The sequence below is a fragment of the Lissotriton vulgaris genome, chromosome 8 (assembly GCF_964263255.1).
Source record: "Lissotriton vulgaris chromosome 8, aLisVul1.2, whole genome shotgun sequence".
Classification (NCBI taxonomy): domain Eukaryota; kingdom Metazoa; phylum Chordata; class Amphibia; order Caudata; family Salamandridae; genus Lissotriton; species Lissotriton vulgaris.
In genome coordinates, this window is record NC_141696.1 from 425,855,256 (window position 1) to 425,872,508 (window position 17,253).

The 17,253-nt window shown below is 44.8% G+C and overlaps 1 protein-coding gene across 2 annotated transcripts in view; it reads right to left on the bottom strand.

The window, feature by feature from the left end:
• Window positions 1–17,253, bottom strand: part of LOC147697124 (cytoplasmic FMR1-interacting protein 1) — a 533,654-nt gene that overhangs the window by 422,664 nt on the left and 93,737 nt on the right. For both annotated transcript variants that reach the window (XM_086934191.1, XM_086934192.1), the window contains exons 6-10: window positions 13,120–13,301; window positions 9,422–9,518; window positions 7,021–7,149; window positions 5,516–5,620; window positions 5,086–5,177 (exon numbers count right to left, since the gene is read on the bottom strand). In XM_086934191.1, coding sequence (XP_086790317.1) covers window positions 5,086–5,177; window positions 5,516–5,620; window positions 7,021–7,149; window positions 9,422–9,518; window positions 13,120–13,301 — 605 coding nt within the window. The remainder of the gene's footprint in view (window positions 1–5,085; window positions 5,178–5,515; window positions 5,621–7,020; window positions 7,150–9,421; window positions 9,519–13,119; window positions 13,302–17,253) is intronic.

The following is a 17,253-nucleotide window of genomic DNA, read 5'->3' on the forward strand; positions in this document are numbered from 1 at the left end:
AAATCATTATCAGAACATGAGTGAAAAGCCAAACTGTTCCAGAAAATGGTACCTTGGGACAGAAGGACCATCCTTATTTTAACCTACAAAGCCAGCTAGACAATGTGCTGAGACACTCATTTTTCACTTTTTGGGTCCCATTCAGAATGTGGCCATATTTCCCCATGCGACATGATATTCTATGCAGTCCAAAACATTAAGTCATTGAAATATGCTGGAAAAGCTCTTTTTAAATATAGCACCATTAATTATGCATTTCCAATTACTGGGTCCTAGCAGTAAATATCATTAGAAACGCAAGCATTTGGTATCCCTTCCAAGCCTTTTATACAAATTGCAGAACCACCCATACCCGATACCAGTAGCTTGGTTCCGGCAGGTAAACACACTCTTGGGTCAATTTTTGTGGTGAGGGGGCGCTGCTCGAGTGGCTTTACGTACCTGCTTCCAGTCCACCTACTGTGGAGGGATCGTAGCCACAGACATTCAGTTCCATAATACGGCCTTACACCTGCAAGTGCTTAAAGAATGGTGGTACTGTGCCAGGGATAATCCTGCTTATGCGTTGGAACGCTGGATAATGGGCAACACTTCTCTCCACACATCTTTATAGTGGGTAGGAGTTTTGGGCCTTGCTGCTTGCGGCAAGGGAGGTGCTCCAGGTGTGGAGACAATTGTTGCGGTAGATGGGGGGGTGGGGTCGCTCTAGAGACCGCGCTATGGCACAATGGACTCCTTCCCCAAATGGCATAGCCTCACTGGGAATTGTCATGCGCGGCTTGACACTGAAATCCTGCCAAGATCTTCAAAATTAACTTGCCATGTCCTGCACCCAATTCTATAAATACATGCAATTTCGTCATGCCCTGTCCCCCTACCTCAAGAACCTGGGGGCTCTTCCGAAATTTAATCAGCTGAAAGGCAAACTACTTATGGGAGATCACAAAATAACTATGATATACCAATCCATAATAACCAATAGCACCAGCACATTAGGTACCCTCCGAAATGTCTGGCAAGGCGACATGGGACAAATTGATGACGACGATTGGACTGAGGCCCTAGAGTTCTTGCGGAATGCGCTATCTCCTCAAGCCTGCATCTTATTCTATTCAAATACCTTTAATGTGCATATTACACTCGGCACAGGCTTTGGAGAATCAGATTGGTGGCATCTCCCAACTGCCTACGATGCAGCAACAGCGAGGGCACCTTTCTCCACACAGTATGGTCCTGCAGCGCACTTGCAAGGTTCTGGCGGGGGGTCATGACATGCTTGGCTGAGGTTCTGGCCTGGGATCTCCCCATGTCCTCGAAATTAATCCTTCTACATACTACTGACGAGATTGGGGGCTATAGGAACAAACGCCATCCTCTGTCTCTGCTTCTTATCCTGGCTAAGAGAGACATTGCTAGACTTTGGAAAGCAAATTCCCATCCTCTACTGGGTATAAGGAAGTAGGGCATGGAATTTTGCATAGGCTTAGAGAGAACGATATTCAAGCCTTGGGATGCCCTCAGAAGCATCGCAAGATTTGAAAACGATGGTCTGATTACCAAGGCCTGCTTCTAGAGCCTCTGACCTCTGTGGCAACACAACTGGATAATGAACCTGGATGAGTGGAACTGGCTTTTTGGACAGCGTCGCAATTTATATGCATTGGGGACATTTTGGTGCGGGAGAGCTAATCTAGGGGAGCATAGTTGGGACACTGCACACTTAGTTGTTTTGTTGAATGGTATTTTGCCTTTGTTATGCATCGATGCAGATAACGCCATGTCAATATACAATAACCTGTATATGTTTGGATTGGCCTCCGTTGCCATATTGTGGCAAAAAATACAATAACATTTGTCTTGAGAAAAAACAAAAAAACACAACCATTAGCAAAGCCAATAGGTCTCTCCTATGCAAGAGCTATTGGTTTTGCCAATGTGATCCACCCATGTTGTACACCAGCGTGGCAGCTGTTGAGCATAGTTAAAAGTTAGCAACTTAGAGGAGAGCGGCGTGGAGTGGCGTAAAATGGAATAGCGAAGAGTGGAGTAGAGTGTTGTAGAGTGGAGTGGCACAGAGTGTTGTGTATTGGAGTGGCAGAGAGTATTGTGAATTAGAGTGGCATAGTGTGGAGTGCAGTGGCATTGAATTTAACAGCGTACAATGCAGCATCGTAGAATGCAATGGCACAGATTAGAGTGGTACATAATAGAGTGCAGTGACACAGAGGTGCAGAGAGAAATGGCACAGAGGGGAGTGGCACAGAGCAGAGTGGTAACCTAACACAAGTCACTTGGACCTGGCCACTGTGCACAATTGCTTCTAGTAATTACCACCAAATTCTCTTATCTTCAATTTAATTCAACCTTCTTAGTAATCCAGAGCAGTGGGTCATAGCGGAGTGGAGTACAGTTCAGTTACGTACAGTACCGTGATGTAAAGTAGAGTAGTGCAGAGTGGAGTGGCGTAGAGTGCAGTGGTGTAGAGTAGCATAGACTGGTGCAGAGCAGAGTATAGTGGCATAGAGTACAGTGGCTTAGAGTGGAGTAGCGCAGAGCGGAGTAGCATACAGTGAAGTAACAAGGTGGCGGAGAGTGCAATGTTGCAGAGTGGAATGTCAGAGTGCAGTGGTGTAGAGTGGAGTAGAGTGGCGTAGAGAGCAGTGGGGTAGAGAGCAGATGGGGTAGAGAGCAGATGGGGTAGAGAGCAGTAGAGTAGACAGCAGTGATGCAGATTAGAGTGCAATGGTGGAGAGTGCAGTGGTAAAGAGCAAAGTGGCGTAGAGTGCAGTGGCATAGAGAGGAGTGGCTTAGAGAACAGTGGTGTAGAGTAGATTGTTTCAGAGTAGAGTGAAGGGGCGTAGTGTGGAGTGGTGCAGGGTAGAGTGCAGTTGCGTGGAGTGGTGTGGAGTGGAATAGTGAAGAGTAGAGTGTGGGAGAGTGCTGTGTATTAGAGTGGCATAGTGTGGAGTCACGTAGAGTGGCGTACACTGGAGTGAATAGAGCAGAGTGGACTGGTGTAGAGTGCATTGGCGTAGAGTGTTGGAAAGTATGGTGGCGTACAGTGCAGTGGCATTGAATTCAGCATCTTACAAGCAGCAGAAGAATGCAGTGGCACAGATCAGAGTATTGCATAGTAGAGTGCAGTGGTGAAGAGTGCAGTGGCGTACGGTGGAGTGGTGCAGTGTGAATTGGCGTACGGTGGAGTGGTGCAGTTTGAATTGGCGCAGGGTTGAGTTATGCAGAGGGCAGTGGTGCAGAGTGGGGTAACCAGGAGTGGGGTAACCTAGAGTGGGGTAACGGAGCGGTCAATGTTGCAGAGTAGTGTGTCAGAGTGCAGTGATGTAGAGTGGAGTACAGTGGAATGTCGGAGTGCAGTTGTGTAGAGTGCATTGGCGTAGAGTCTAGTGGTATACAGTTCAGTGGCAGAGTGGAGTGTCGTGGAGTAGAGTGGCGCAGTGATGTGGAGTAGAGTGGTGCGGGGTAGAGTGCAGATGCATAGAATGGCATAGAGTGTAATGGCATAAAGTGGTCTAGAGTGCTGTGGCATAGAGTGCAGTAGTGCAAAGTAGATTCCAGTGGCACTGAGACGATTGGCGTAGAGTGCAGGGGCATAGAGATGTGTGATACAGGGTAAAGTGCATTTGCGTAGAGTGCACTGGCAGAGAGTGCAGTGGTGTAGAGTATAGTGTTGCTGAGTGGCGTAGAGTACATTGGCAACAGTGGAGTTGTGCAGAGTAGACTGGTGTGGCCTAGACGTAGTTGTGCAGTGGTGAAGAGAGCAGTGGTGTAGAGTAGAGTAGCGAAGAGTGCATTGGCATACAGTGGAGTGGTACTGGGTAGAGTAGAGAGGCGTAGAGTGCAGTGGTGAAGAGTGGAGTGCTGCAGAGTGCAGTGGTGTAAAGTTAAGTGGGGAAAATGGGAGTGGAGTGCTGTAGACTGGAGTATGCATGGTGTGGTAGCACACTGCCATCACATTTTCAACTGAAATGACCATTACATTTGCACAGACATACAGTTTTACTAATAAAACTATACAGTGCACAGACAAAAATGTGTGGAAATTGCATCACCTAGTGTAATGAATTGTTCTGATCATTTTAAAGTATTTGTTTCGAACACATTTCAGAAATAACAAAAAAAATGCTTCATTTGTGTTCCTAATTCTGATATATTCTGAAATACTTACACAGTTCATATAAATGTTGATGTTTGCTAGAAAAAAACCTTTCCTACCCCCAGTATCCAGCAAGAGTGTCAAATAAATCCTCTCGCTTTGAAGGCAGAGAAAGAAAAATAAACAAGCACCCTTGGAAGACAGCGCCTGACATTCAACCTCGATCTTTGAATGCACAACAAATGTGACATGATGAGAACAAGATGTACAGGCTCATTTACCGAAAGGGAGTGCCAGGAAGAAGACTGTAAATAAGGTTTGGGCAATGGAAAGTACAAACTCAAGCTAGACAGCTTAAAACAAATAAAGAAAGAAAATTGAAAGCAAGAAAACATGAGTTACAAAACACAAAGGCAAGCAACGGGCAGAATGTATTCCTTGGTTAACTTTTTGAATGTTCCCATTATGTTTTTAGCAAACCAGACAGCTGTGCTCCGCAGCATAGCATGGGTTGCCAGCGCCTGGGGGAACATTTTAAAAGAAAGTGTTGCGCCCCCTAACCCGTGGACCGTTAGCTCCGAAAGTGCTAACAGTCCACAGTTTAGGGGGGGGGGGGCAATACTTTCTTCTAAAATGTTGCTCCCCTAAGAAGTTTGCGGCCAGGGCAACTGCCTCTCTGGGCCCCCCTTCCCCACACTATGCCATGCCCCTGGCTGCGCTGTATGGTAGGATCCAATATAGTTATATTCGGCTAGGAATTTTGTGCAGTTTGCTTAACAGGCATACATAAGCGTGTCATTGGTATTATTTACTTAATGTTCCCAGCCTTCTTACATTGAATCACATCTTAAGAACAGTGAAACTGATTAGTTGGTGTGTACCTGCTCATGTGTATTCAGCACAGTTCAAAACATTTATACTTCCAAATATGCCTAAAAGAACCCCAAAGTGTGACAACTACTCATGTTTACCTGGACTTGTTTTCCTCATAATGGGCACTTGTCTTGATATATCTTGCCAGCTCTATCTGCATGTCTCCAAAGAGTGGAACCACCTGTAGTTGCTTTAGTCAAGTAAAGAAATGCTTAAAGTTAGCTGAAATACTCAAGTCCAACATAAGTCCCAAAATATGTAGTTAGAAGAGCAAGAATGAATTAAAAATGTTTTGCTGTGCTGCTTTGTTTAGAAAGTGCTTGCTTTGTTAACTACTAAAATACATTTAAGACGCCTTCACAAATTAGTATTTTCAATGATACATAAGTATAGGGCATCCTGTTCAGCACATTAGCACATTTATTTATAAAATGTTAAATAATGGGCAATAAAATTAGATCACTAGTATGACAGCAGAATCTCGGCATGGTAATATGTCTCCCTATCAGTAGTACAGGGAAACGTTACCTTAAAGAATTTGTCTATTTTGCTTAGGTTTATCCTCTTTTTGGCATCCAGTTTGTAGATATTACTAACACTTCCATCCATCAAGTACAGGCCAAAGCCCATGACCTAGAGGCAACAAAAAGCATAGTTTAAACAAAACAGAAAAATCTTTTATTCATTGTAATGCATTCTGATTATATGTGAACATAAGTCACAAAAGCCTTTTTTAATTTGCACAGCCTGTGCAGCTAACTTGGTGATTGCCAGAACATAACTAACAATACATACAGGTGCACAGCGGTTTGTAACTGTGAATATTAATTGCAATGCACACATTGAGAACCTGTATGATTTGCAAGGAAAACTGAGAGACATAAAATATTCTTTCACCATTACAACTGAATGAAGCGCACAAATGCCCGGTGGCCATTTATTTACTGCAGAGCACGAAAGGTAACAGGCTACAGCCTACAGCAAGCAGTAACTATTCGCAATGAGTTAGCTGTCAATATTGGACAGCTTTCACCGTGCTTGTGCAGAATGAGGACATCAGGAGGAGCAGACGCCAGTGTCATGGACCAGAGCATGCAATATCCCGGATGCTAAACTCAGAATGAGATTACTTTTTGTTTTGCATCCATTCTGCCCTCTAAATTTACATTTTTAAAGACCAGCAAACTGTTTAAGGAGTAGCGCATCTCTACCAGGTTTTCATGGGCCAAGTAGATTGTGGTTACTTTCTACAAATCGAAAATAGCCTCCACTTACACTGTCAAAGGAATGCACACTTGCCTGTTGACTATTAAGAGCATTTGCGCCATATATTAGACTACTCTGCTTTATTAGGGAAAATTTGCAGCTACAACCAGAAAAGTATCAAAAAAGTTATAGATCTTGGAGATAATCAGTTTATATAGCCAACAGTTCCCTGAAAGAACTTGTGTTTGGTCGGCAAGTTTGCTCTAATTGTGCCAATGTAGTATAACTATTTCATCTATATAGTATGTATTTAGTTCAAAGCATATGCAATACATTTACCAGGATCATATCTAATGCTTCACTGGATAATGGTGCCTGCTGAATGTTACAAGTGGAGTAACCGTCAAGAGTTACTGCTTACAGGAAAGCTATTATTCCTCGCCTTTATATATTTATAGCATTTTCTTTAACCAGTGTCATATTCAGAAACTATGGGCAAGTGTGAAAACTGGTGTGTACAAATAAGATCTTATACTTTATTTAACTGTAACTTAAATGCAAGCTAATTTGTGGGAGTTCCCACAGTGCACAGATGGGCACTGTCAAAACGTTAGTACTATTTTAAAGAAGGGTCATTTAATTGTCCCCTTACACATCACAGCTCATTTTCTTTTGGATAATGGTGCAATTTTCATCGGAGGCGCACGTGGGGACACATCCTTTCCAATTTGATATATTTTACGCGAAAATGTGAATTGTTATTTTGGGTGCTCTTCGGTTTCCCTTCTGTTTCTAACAAGTTTCAAACATAATTTTAAAAATCTCACCTTCAAGAGCATGTGTTTTTCACCTGGTGTTAGATACATCTTATCCTCATAGTAATCCACACAAATATTTACAATATCAGCCAGGAGCTCTTCGTAGCCAGCAATCACTTCAAGCTGCTGCTGCAAAGACTAAACAAGACAAAACAGAGTATTACATATTTACAGCAGTATACGGAATTAAAAGACAGTAACTTAAGGCATGCATAGGCAACAAAATGTTGGGCACTTAACCATGGCTGGTATAATTCAACAACCTTGCTCACTTTTAACATAAGACAATTGAAGGGCTGATCATAATAACATTTTAGTATTAACATCTTCTGAGGATAACTGAAAAGTTCAAGAATTTCCTCTAGAGATTGTGAATGACAAGATGTGTTGTGCTATGCAATGAACTATACAACTACAGACCGACTGACTGCAGGGTCAGCCTTCAGATAAGGCTCAATGGCATAAGTAGTGTTGTTTGCACTTACAATGATTAAATTAGCTCTTTGTAAGTTTATGACCACCTCTTCGCAAGCTTCTGCTCATTCTGCAGGGCAAGGCATACTCCTAAGCAGGAAGGTTTCAGGGCTCATGGCAAACCTTTTGTTCTTCTAGCATAAAGTTCAGACTTTAGGTGATGTCCCCTAGTCTCTGGGAGACTAGCTGTCATGCTGAAACCTTCCCTGATCATACAGCAGTCATTAAGTACTCTGCAGCACACTCCCTTCGATGATCATAAAAAATTTGCAACAGGAACGAAGTGTGGTACTTTGGATCCCATTTATAAACATATCTTCAATACGAGATATGGATCCGCTGTTCATGTTCTGAGACCTGATTGGGATTGGTTCTCTTTCAAATGTCATTTTCACACATTGAACAATAGAAACTGCAGTCCCATCTCTCACCCTTACCTTTTACCAAATGCATATGAACAGGAACAACTAATCAGCCGTCCTTTGCTAACAAGGGCCTTGTGGAATTTCTAAACGTAGCCCTGTCTCCATCCTCCTAATTTCAGTGCCTGGGCATCCATCCTCCAGCCATAGGAATGGAGGCAATACACTTTCACTGTCTGAGGAAGTCATCTTCAACCTCCATCTTGTACCAATCACAAGATGAAGGTTGGGGCCAGTGAAATTCAAAATAAAAAAATATGTGGTCATACTACAAATTCAGAAAACATGCTAAACTGCCACCACCACTTTGTGTGCTGTACCCAGGGCACATACAGTAGTCCATTGTCTAGTATTAGGACTCGTTTGGAGTTCCCTTCTAAGACACAGGACAGGTCCTGGACCTCACATTGTCAATAAGTAGTCTAGGCCTCTGTGCACATGCTAAGTTAGTATTACGCCACTGTCAAAATAAAACCAGGATATCAATTTTCACAAGCAGCCGGGCACTCGGGGAAGGAGAATACATATGTCTACCATGGAGGGTATATTCCTGTCAAGCTGAGATTGATATGAGCTGTGCCACTTGAAACTGTAAGACGCATAGACAGTGGGAAGAGCCAAAGGCAAAAGCCAGTAGTTCAAATTAGAGGTATAGCAAATTAAGATGACGGTGGATAAAAAATGCACTCAGAAAAATAGCCTATGCAGGAAAAAGAATTGAGATGTGAGAAGCTGACAGATGTGTAGTAGGTAAAATCTATAGGCTGCACATAACTCTTGGCTTCAGTGCATATTTAAATGTTTACTGCACAAATATGTTCTGGTCCAACAGCCAAGATATTCTGTGAGTTTGTGGGACAGGCAGAGATTTCAAACGTAAATCATCTGTTACCTGACAACCAATGCAACTTTACAAAGACTTGGAAAATACGAGTGTTCCCTGGCCTGACACTAAGAGCTCATTTAGAGTTTGGTGAACCGTGTACTCTCACAAAAAGGCAGTAGATGTGCACGTTACCATATTTGGAGTGCCATCGACTATAATGCACTAGTACTTGGTGGACAGGAAATCTACCATGTTTTCGAAGGAGATCTGTACATACTATATCCATCAATGAGCTATCAAGGAAGACTGAGCTAAGAACTATTGCATGACTACATTCTTTTCCGGCAATTGGCATGGCCATACAGTATTATTCTATGGTAGACTGGACCAGCAGATATTGCTTTAACTGGGATCCAACAGGTTACGGTACAAAAAAATGCCTATGTTCTTCAGTATACCAGAGGGATTAGGCCCAAAGTGAAAGGCCAAAAATTACAAAGACCAAAGTTCCCATGTGCCTCCCACGAACAAGCAACTCCATTTGTCTGGCATTGTATTTCATATTATTAGGGCAGATTCAGTCATAGGTTACAATTGGACAAGTTTGGATACCCACAGATTTAACTTCCTACGTTCATTATCCCCTGTAAAATATTGAGTAGAGTCAGAAAGTATTGCACCCACTTACCTGAGTGATCTTATTGTGATTTGCTAGAAACATGGAGAGGTTCTGTGATTCCTGGATGGACTGTGGATCTGCCATTTTACGCAAAAACTGAGCAGCTCTTGGAAAACAAAGGGGAAACACGTTCAGAACTGACCAAGCGGTTACTAAGACAAAATACACGTCACATTAATAATGGGTGTTAAAGTCAGTTCAGTCATTTCAGAAATCAAGATCCTCAAATCTATGGGTTCTCAAACAAATTACATTTTGTAAATAGGAAAATCCTAATATAACTGTCTTTGGCAATAATACTCCTCAGTTAGAGTACATTTTATCGTTCGGAAGCTGCAGCTCTTGCGCACTTCCATACAATCCATATGGTGTGGCTACCTTCTGTTTGGATCACTTTTTCACACCTATTTTTACCCTGTTCTCATCTTTTTCACCTTTGCAGTTTGCATGCCACTCAAATTTAGAATGTTTGCATATACAAAATAAAAGACTACTTTTACTCCCTGCTTGAAAGCAAACAAGGACATCTTGGAAATTGCAATATTTGTTTAATGGCCTTCACACTCACATTTTTATCTGCCCATAGATTGACTGAAAGTCAAATATAGGACAGCAGAAATAAATTACCTGCAATCACTTACACCCCATGCAGGCCTATATCTACATATGTCACCCCGCCCCAAAATCAAAGACAGACTGAATACGCTTACTTCTAACTTCAATGATTACAAGAAAAAGTTAACTATCCTTTTATAATCGAAAAGGAATGCAATATAATGATTTTTCTTTTGCAGTGCTTGATAATATTTGCTGTAAAAAACAAGTGTTACTTTTACCTATTTTAACAGTCATTCAATCAGCAAAAGAAACATCTAGCAAACAATTTAAAAAACTCGGATGTTAGTTACTATCTTTACAATTCTTTGTGTGGTGCTCTTGATAGATTTTTAGTGTACGAAAGGTTGAGAGGTGGCTAATACAATACAATTGTAATGCTAGAGCAAGAAAACGGGAAAACCCATATTCATGTGATCATAATTTTCCTGCATTTACTTGTAATCTACTTATTGACATTATAAGAAAGGCATGGACATGGTATTACAATATGGTTTGTACAGCTGATGAAGCAAAATGGTCCAATAAACACCACAACTGCATCTCTCCAATTCAGTCTTTTTGGATCTCTTCCTCAGGCTACATTTCATAAACTGTTTAACTCACCTGGATCCCCAAATAAAAGTGTATTAGTGATGGGTGGACGGAGGAACAAAAAGCAAGGCCTCCATTATGTTACTACTCCTATATTTGGAACCTAATCTCTCTATTGAAGAACATGAGGATGCTGTCTTTGGAGTCAGAGTCTTAAACATTATCTCTCGATAATCCACAGTACACTGCAGCCTCAAGTCAAAAGGCACCGCTTACAAAACCAGCCAAATCCACTACATTGGTCCCTCAATCAAAACAGGTGAAACTTCTTCACATCTCTTATTTCGACCAATCCGATACCTTGACCTAGTCTGTTCCGTTCATCCATCCACGAGTCACTCCTGCAGCTAGTGGAACTACGTTCCTAGGATTCTGCAATGGAAACCTCCTCTTCCATAAACCCCTTCTATTTAGTCTTTAGTCACATTCAAGATTTCAGGATGACATAGCAGAGTGTAACCTCTCTAAACCTTTATTTATCTCTGAATCATATTCCCTGCTTTACTTGCCTGCTTACTTTAAACTGAAGGTCATTCCCAGGGTCACAATAATTTTTAACTAAAAAATTCTAGCAAAATTACCAAATGTTGGCATTGTAGACTTTGAACATTGTAGGAGTCTCTACACTCCAGTAAGTAAGGGTACGAGATTTAAGAATATTTACCATTTTGTAGGCAGCTATAGAATTTATCCCTGGTCCTTTTTTTAATGAATATTGTGTATCCTTCCATTGCTCACTTTTAGAAAACTGCTTTTTTTTCTTTTTGTTTAAACACTCCATGAGAGTGCATGTTTTTTCCAGGTTCTCCCTCATGCTCTGCTTGCTCTCTCGTGTACTTCATCCCCGCAATATACTATTAGGTTCACTGCTGCTCTCTACTTTTTGTGCTAACTTTCCCCCCCTCCCTACCTAGCTTATTTGTATTTTATCTCCTTGTTTGCTCCCCGTGCTTCACCCATTAGATCTGCTCACCCGAGGACCATTTTAGGTCTCACCTATTAAACAGAGCATGCACTATCTGCGGAGTTTCATAATGTTAGCTTACAGTGGGCTTAGAGACCACCAATTACTTATCATTGGTTGACTTCCTTGTCCCTCTCACTGGTTTGCTTCTCATTCATTAGATTGTGTGGAGTTTCCTTCCTCTTCTTGTGTTTGTCCCTCACTGGAGCATGGACGCATTAGTGTGTCCCTAAACTGCTCGCTTTTTCAGGTGCTACTTTTTTCTTTCGGTCTAAGTACTCTACAAGAGTGCATGTGTTTTCCAGCTAGCTCCCTAGTGCGCTTTTCTTCCCCTATCTGCACTGTTCTCCCACCCCTGTGTGTTTGTCCCCTGACCTCTTCAGTGATGCGTTTGACCTCACGTGCTTCGCCCGCCCAGACTGCTTTCCCACCTGGGTGCTTCTACCCACTTCCAGCTCCAAATGTTCTATCACTCTTTTGCATTTCTCTCCCATCCTCCGCTATGCTCTTCCTCGCGCCTGTGTGCTCCGCCAATGCCTTCTGTTTTGTTTCCTCCTACCCATGCCCTTCGTGTGGTTTTTGGGCCATAGTGTTCCTATAAAGCACACTACCCCCAGTGTTGCTACTGTGTCTCTACTGGATTGGCAAAGAAAAAGAAAAAAAAGCAGTGGCGTAATTTTTAAGATGCGGACATGCATGCTATGTACGCCTACAGCATGATGCAACTGTTTTAAAAAATATATATTATTTAGCAATGCTGCTCAGCTTGGGGATTCTGTACAGCAAAGCTAAAATCCATTCACAAAGTCACTGGGTCCCAAAAAGCGAGACCTGCTGGTGTTGTCAATGCTTGTTTTTATTTTTGTTTGGAAGGTGCAGCAGCAAGTGGATGTTGGCCCTTCCACCTTACTAAAAAGGTGCTTTGTGTGCTACTAGGCTTATATTTACAAATGCAGGATGGATCCGTAAGTGAAAAAACATGGCGCCTATGTCAGTTGGTAGCTGGGTGCATATGTCATCATGCATTTAAGAAAGGATTGTGCTAGCAGCAATAGCCACGTAATCGGGCCTTTTATTTTTTGTTTTACCCGATTTTTTTTTACATTTTGCTGATGCTGGACAACATTGCCAAAGATGACTGGCAAAGCCCAACAGGTCCCAAAGGCGGGACCTATTGGCTTTTCCAATTTTTCTAATATGTAAACCTCATCTCTGTAAACATCCTTGGGCACATGGCAATTTAGTGATGTGCGCTGCTACTTTTGGGGTTCTGTCTGTTTTACTGAAACCCGCAATTAAAAGGAGAAAATAATGTGAATCCCTTGAAGTTTCAATATTAGTAGAGCAGTAAAAAAAAGCATATGCTCCTCCCTCATCAAACAGCCAACTTGCACAGTATAAATAAGGCACACCTCAAAACTAAAAGACTGGCTTATAACAAGGAGGCAAGAAGGGCCACTTTCAAAACAATTGTGTGTAGCCTATTTTAGGCTTAAAGTGATAACACCTAAAATACTACAAGAACACCACTCACCTTTTGTATGCAGAGTGGTCGTTTTTAACACTGCATTTCATGTTTTTCAGCTCGTCAAGCACTGCAAACATGTTGATGAACTTGCCTAAAGTAAGGAGGTAGGCCTCCGACACAAAGTCTTTTCTCCTTTCGGCATGACACAACCGTCTGACCTCAGCACAGAAACGGTCAATCGCAGTTCTCTGTCAGAAGGAAAAAAGCTGTACTTAGAAAAACATCAGCTAAACCACTTCTGTTTTCTGCTGTGGGGACTCAAAAATCATTACGCATACACACAAGTCAGTTTTAATATAAAAAAGAATATATATATATCTTTATTTACGGGTTAACGGATAAAAACTCTTCTATTTTTTTGGGGTGGGGAAATAGAACACACTTAATAAGGGACATGCAGGGAAGTAAGATCATATATAAACAGAGGTGTGTCTGGACCACAAAATATTTTCTCGCGTGCTATGGGGCTTCTGGAACGAGGTGCTCCGTGGCAAGACTTACATGTTACTTACTGCACAGACCTACCGGGTTTTCTGGAGCACTGATGTGACATAACAGATTCCAGGCCCTAGGTACAAACTGATTCACTCAGATGGTTGAAGCCGAAGCTGCTTAGTGTCAAGTAAAAAGTCTTCCAACATCCCTTCTGTAATTGATAATATTTGTATATCTCGTAGTCCAACAAACCACATCATAGTGGGTAAGGTGCTCCACAAAAACCTCAGAGATCATTAACCTTAAACTGCGGGGGGGGGGGGGTGGGGGGGGGGGGGTGGGGGGGGGGTTCTACCTCTACCCAGTGTGCGTTGTCACTATAGGGACAATTTACATCTCTCCACAAAAGCTAATGGCCTCAGACTTGCCTTACAGCTTTAGGATCCTTGCGTTTTCCTTGAGCACTTACTATATTTTTTTTACTATTTGTCTCTATGATGTGGCTAGTCAAGCTGATATTGCTATGTCATATGTTGAACTATGTTTGGCGATTGAAAGCTAACTTATTAAACCTGTTCGCCAGCCTGATTCTAATATGCCCAGTGGTTTGACGCAGCCTTCTCCTCAGCCAAAAAGCGCCTCCCAGAAGCCTGGTCTAAAATGCCTAGGCACAAAGGAGAGATTAGCAATTATATAGTTCTTGATAAAGAAACGTTAAAGGGGCGTGGCCAAGATGGCAACAGAAAAAGACGTGCCTGCGAGCTCCTCCGGCACCCCGAGCCCTTCAGCGCCTTGTGTAGCTGTACTGGGGCGATCCTTGCTCCGGAATCAACTTTCTTGGGGTTACTGAGGTGCCCTGAATGCTTTTGAGCCTTTTCCCGACGAGCTATGACCTAGAACGGCGGACTTAGCCGAGGTGTCGAGGCGGTGACGCACGTGCGCTGGTGCGGCCTACATTGCATCGCCTGGAGTGCATCGGCTCATAGCCCGGGGGACCCTGGGTCACAGAGAGTTGCGGTGAGGTACGATCGCACTGCAGGACCCCCCGATTGGGGGCGTAAAGAACTTAATCTGCACCCCTGTGGTTCATCTTGGCTAACGTCGCCCGGACGGAGGTGGCGAGGAGGCGCCGACCTGTCTGGCGGCTGCTGGACAGCGCAGAGGAACGAGAGGAGAAGAGGTGCTGATCCGTCCCTACCCCTTATAACCCGGGGGCGACCCAGCGGACATTGAGTGTGCACGGCGATTGCTATCTTCTGATTGCCCCGGCCTCCCAGTGACGGCGGAGCGGAGAACTCGGGGGGTGCGAGGGAGCGCGGCCTGATATCCCGGGACGCTCCTAGTGATCGCGGAGTGCGCGAGGGCTAGCCGAGGCTCCTCATCATGACGACGAGAAACCGCATGAACAGGACTGGGAAGGACGGCCCTGGGAAGGGTCCATCCGGATCGCCCCCCGGCTCCAGCAAGTCCCCTGCAAAGGACGACGGGGATGGCCCTGTCACGAAGGCCTTCCTAATTGAACTTTTTGCGTCCATCAAAGACGACATCACGGAGCTGAAGTCACAGCTGGCCTCCGATCTGCGCGAGGTCCGCAGAGATGTGGATGGCATCGGAGAACGGGTGGCGACCCTGGAGGAGCACGATCTAGGCTTCACTGGTGACATCCACCAGTTACAGCAGGACATGCTCAGGCTTCGAGAGCAAAATTTGGACCTTCAGACCCACTGCGAGGATTTGGAAAACCGGTCCCGCCGCAATAACATTCGAATCCGAGCTGTACCCTGGGAAGGGGAAGGTGAAAACTTGCGGGAATACGTGGAGGCCCTGTTCCTGCAGGTTCTGGCAGAGGCGGACCTCTCGGAGATCCGCATGGACAGAGTGCACGAGTTGGGCTGCCACGTAGCGTGCGCTCGCCACCGCCGGACATTTTAGTCTGTGTTCACGACTTTCAATTAAAAGAGAGGATCCTACGAAAAGCCAGGGATACCAACAACCTACAATTTCGGGGACAAAGCCCCCAGCTCTTTCAAGACTTGGCGGCCTCCACATTGCAGAAGAGGCGGGACTTCCGACCGGTCACGGCTTTCCTGCGGGACCACGAGGTGTCCTACTCCTGGGGCCACCCCTTTCGGCTCATCTTTAGGTGGCAGAACAGGCTGGTGCAAGTGAGATATCTGGCGGCTGCCAGGGAACTTCTGGGCATGGAGGGGGAGGCCGCGTCGGCTGGCGCCAGCGCCTCCCCAAGAAGACAACGCCGTTCCCGCTCCCCGGCTTGGCAGAGAGGGGGCCGGCATGGTATGGCGGAGGGCCCGACTCCCTCGGCGAGCCAAAGTGAGAGGGGAGAGGTTCTGGCTTTGGTGGCCTTGGTGACTGATTCGGGACGGATGGACAGCTCTTCGGCAGCCTAGGCTCCCCAAACAGCGGCCCGTGGGGCCGGGGGGGCTCTACCACCTCAGGTACAATGATGGACTGTGCTCCATTGGAGGGTTACCCCGACCCTGAACTCGAGGGGGGCATTACCCGGGTCTTCTACCCCCGACCCTTATGGTCATGTCCAGCTTTATTTGTTCTCTTTCTGGTTCTGGGACTGTTTTCTCTGTATGTTGTTTTGGGGCTCCTTTGGAATGGGGGGAAGGTTGTTTTGGAACGGGCTCAGTGGTGGTGGCAGTGGACCTGGTATGATTGCGGGTGTGGTCGGTTTGTCTATGGCACTACGGGGGGCACTATATGGAGCGGGATGGGGGAGGGTAACGTCTAAATGATGCCTGTTACGATAGGTTCATGGAATGTTAAAGGCCTTAATTCCCCTCAAAAGCGTCAGAAGGTGTGGAAATACATTATAGATCATCATTTGGATGTGGTGGGACTGCAAGAAACTCATTTGGCCCGTAGGGACGAAACCAGGCTTACGAATAGGCAATACCCACTGATTTACAAATCCTCTGCCACTACTAAGCACCGGGGGTGGCACTCCTGTTCCGCTCTACACTTCAATTTCAACCCATGGGGGTGCGAAGCGACAAGGAGGGTAGATGGCTGATGGTGAAGGGGATGCTCCTTGGCAAGCTCTGCACGTGGGTGGTTCTCTATGCACCGAACACGGGCCAAAATGGGTTCCTTGAGGCTTTCATGAGGGAGGTGGGGGATTTTGGGGAGGGTGCTTTGATAGTAATGGGGGATTTCAATTTGGTTTGGGACAAAGGCCTTGATTGCTCGCACCAACAGAGGACAGAGGCAGGTCTCTTCTCCCCTGAGTTGCGTGATGCTATAGACAGTCTGGGTCTCATTGAAAGCTGGCGTGCCCTCCACCCCCACGCTAGGGACTACACGTTCTTTTCTTATAGTACTGTGTGGATTGCGATGCCTGACCCCTTGAGGTGCCTCTGTTATTGGAGCAAGAGTGCCTCCCACTAATCAATCACCGCCAAAATCAAGCAACCGTGACAGCATCCATCTTGGGAAACCAGGCAGAGTGTTGTGAGCGGTCATCCGAGCTACACCGAGGTAAGCGATGCTCCAGCGGCAAAGCGCCGCGGATCAGCGCGCTGCACAGGACAGACGCCAGACCCATACTAACATTGCTTCCGTTTTCCCTTAGCGGAGATGGAGCCCGTCTAAAACCTTTGACACGTCGAAGTCTTTCCAGGCATCAGGATCCTCTTGGACCAATCCCTGTGAAAAACCTAAAAGGTACTATTTCCGCAC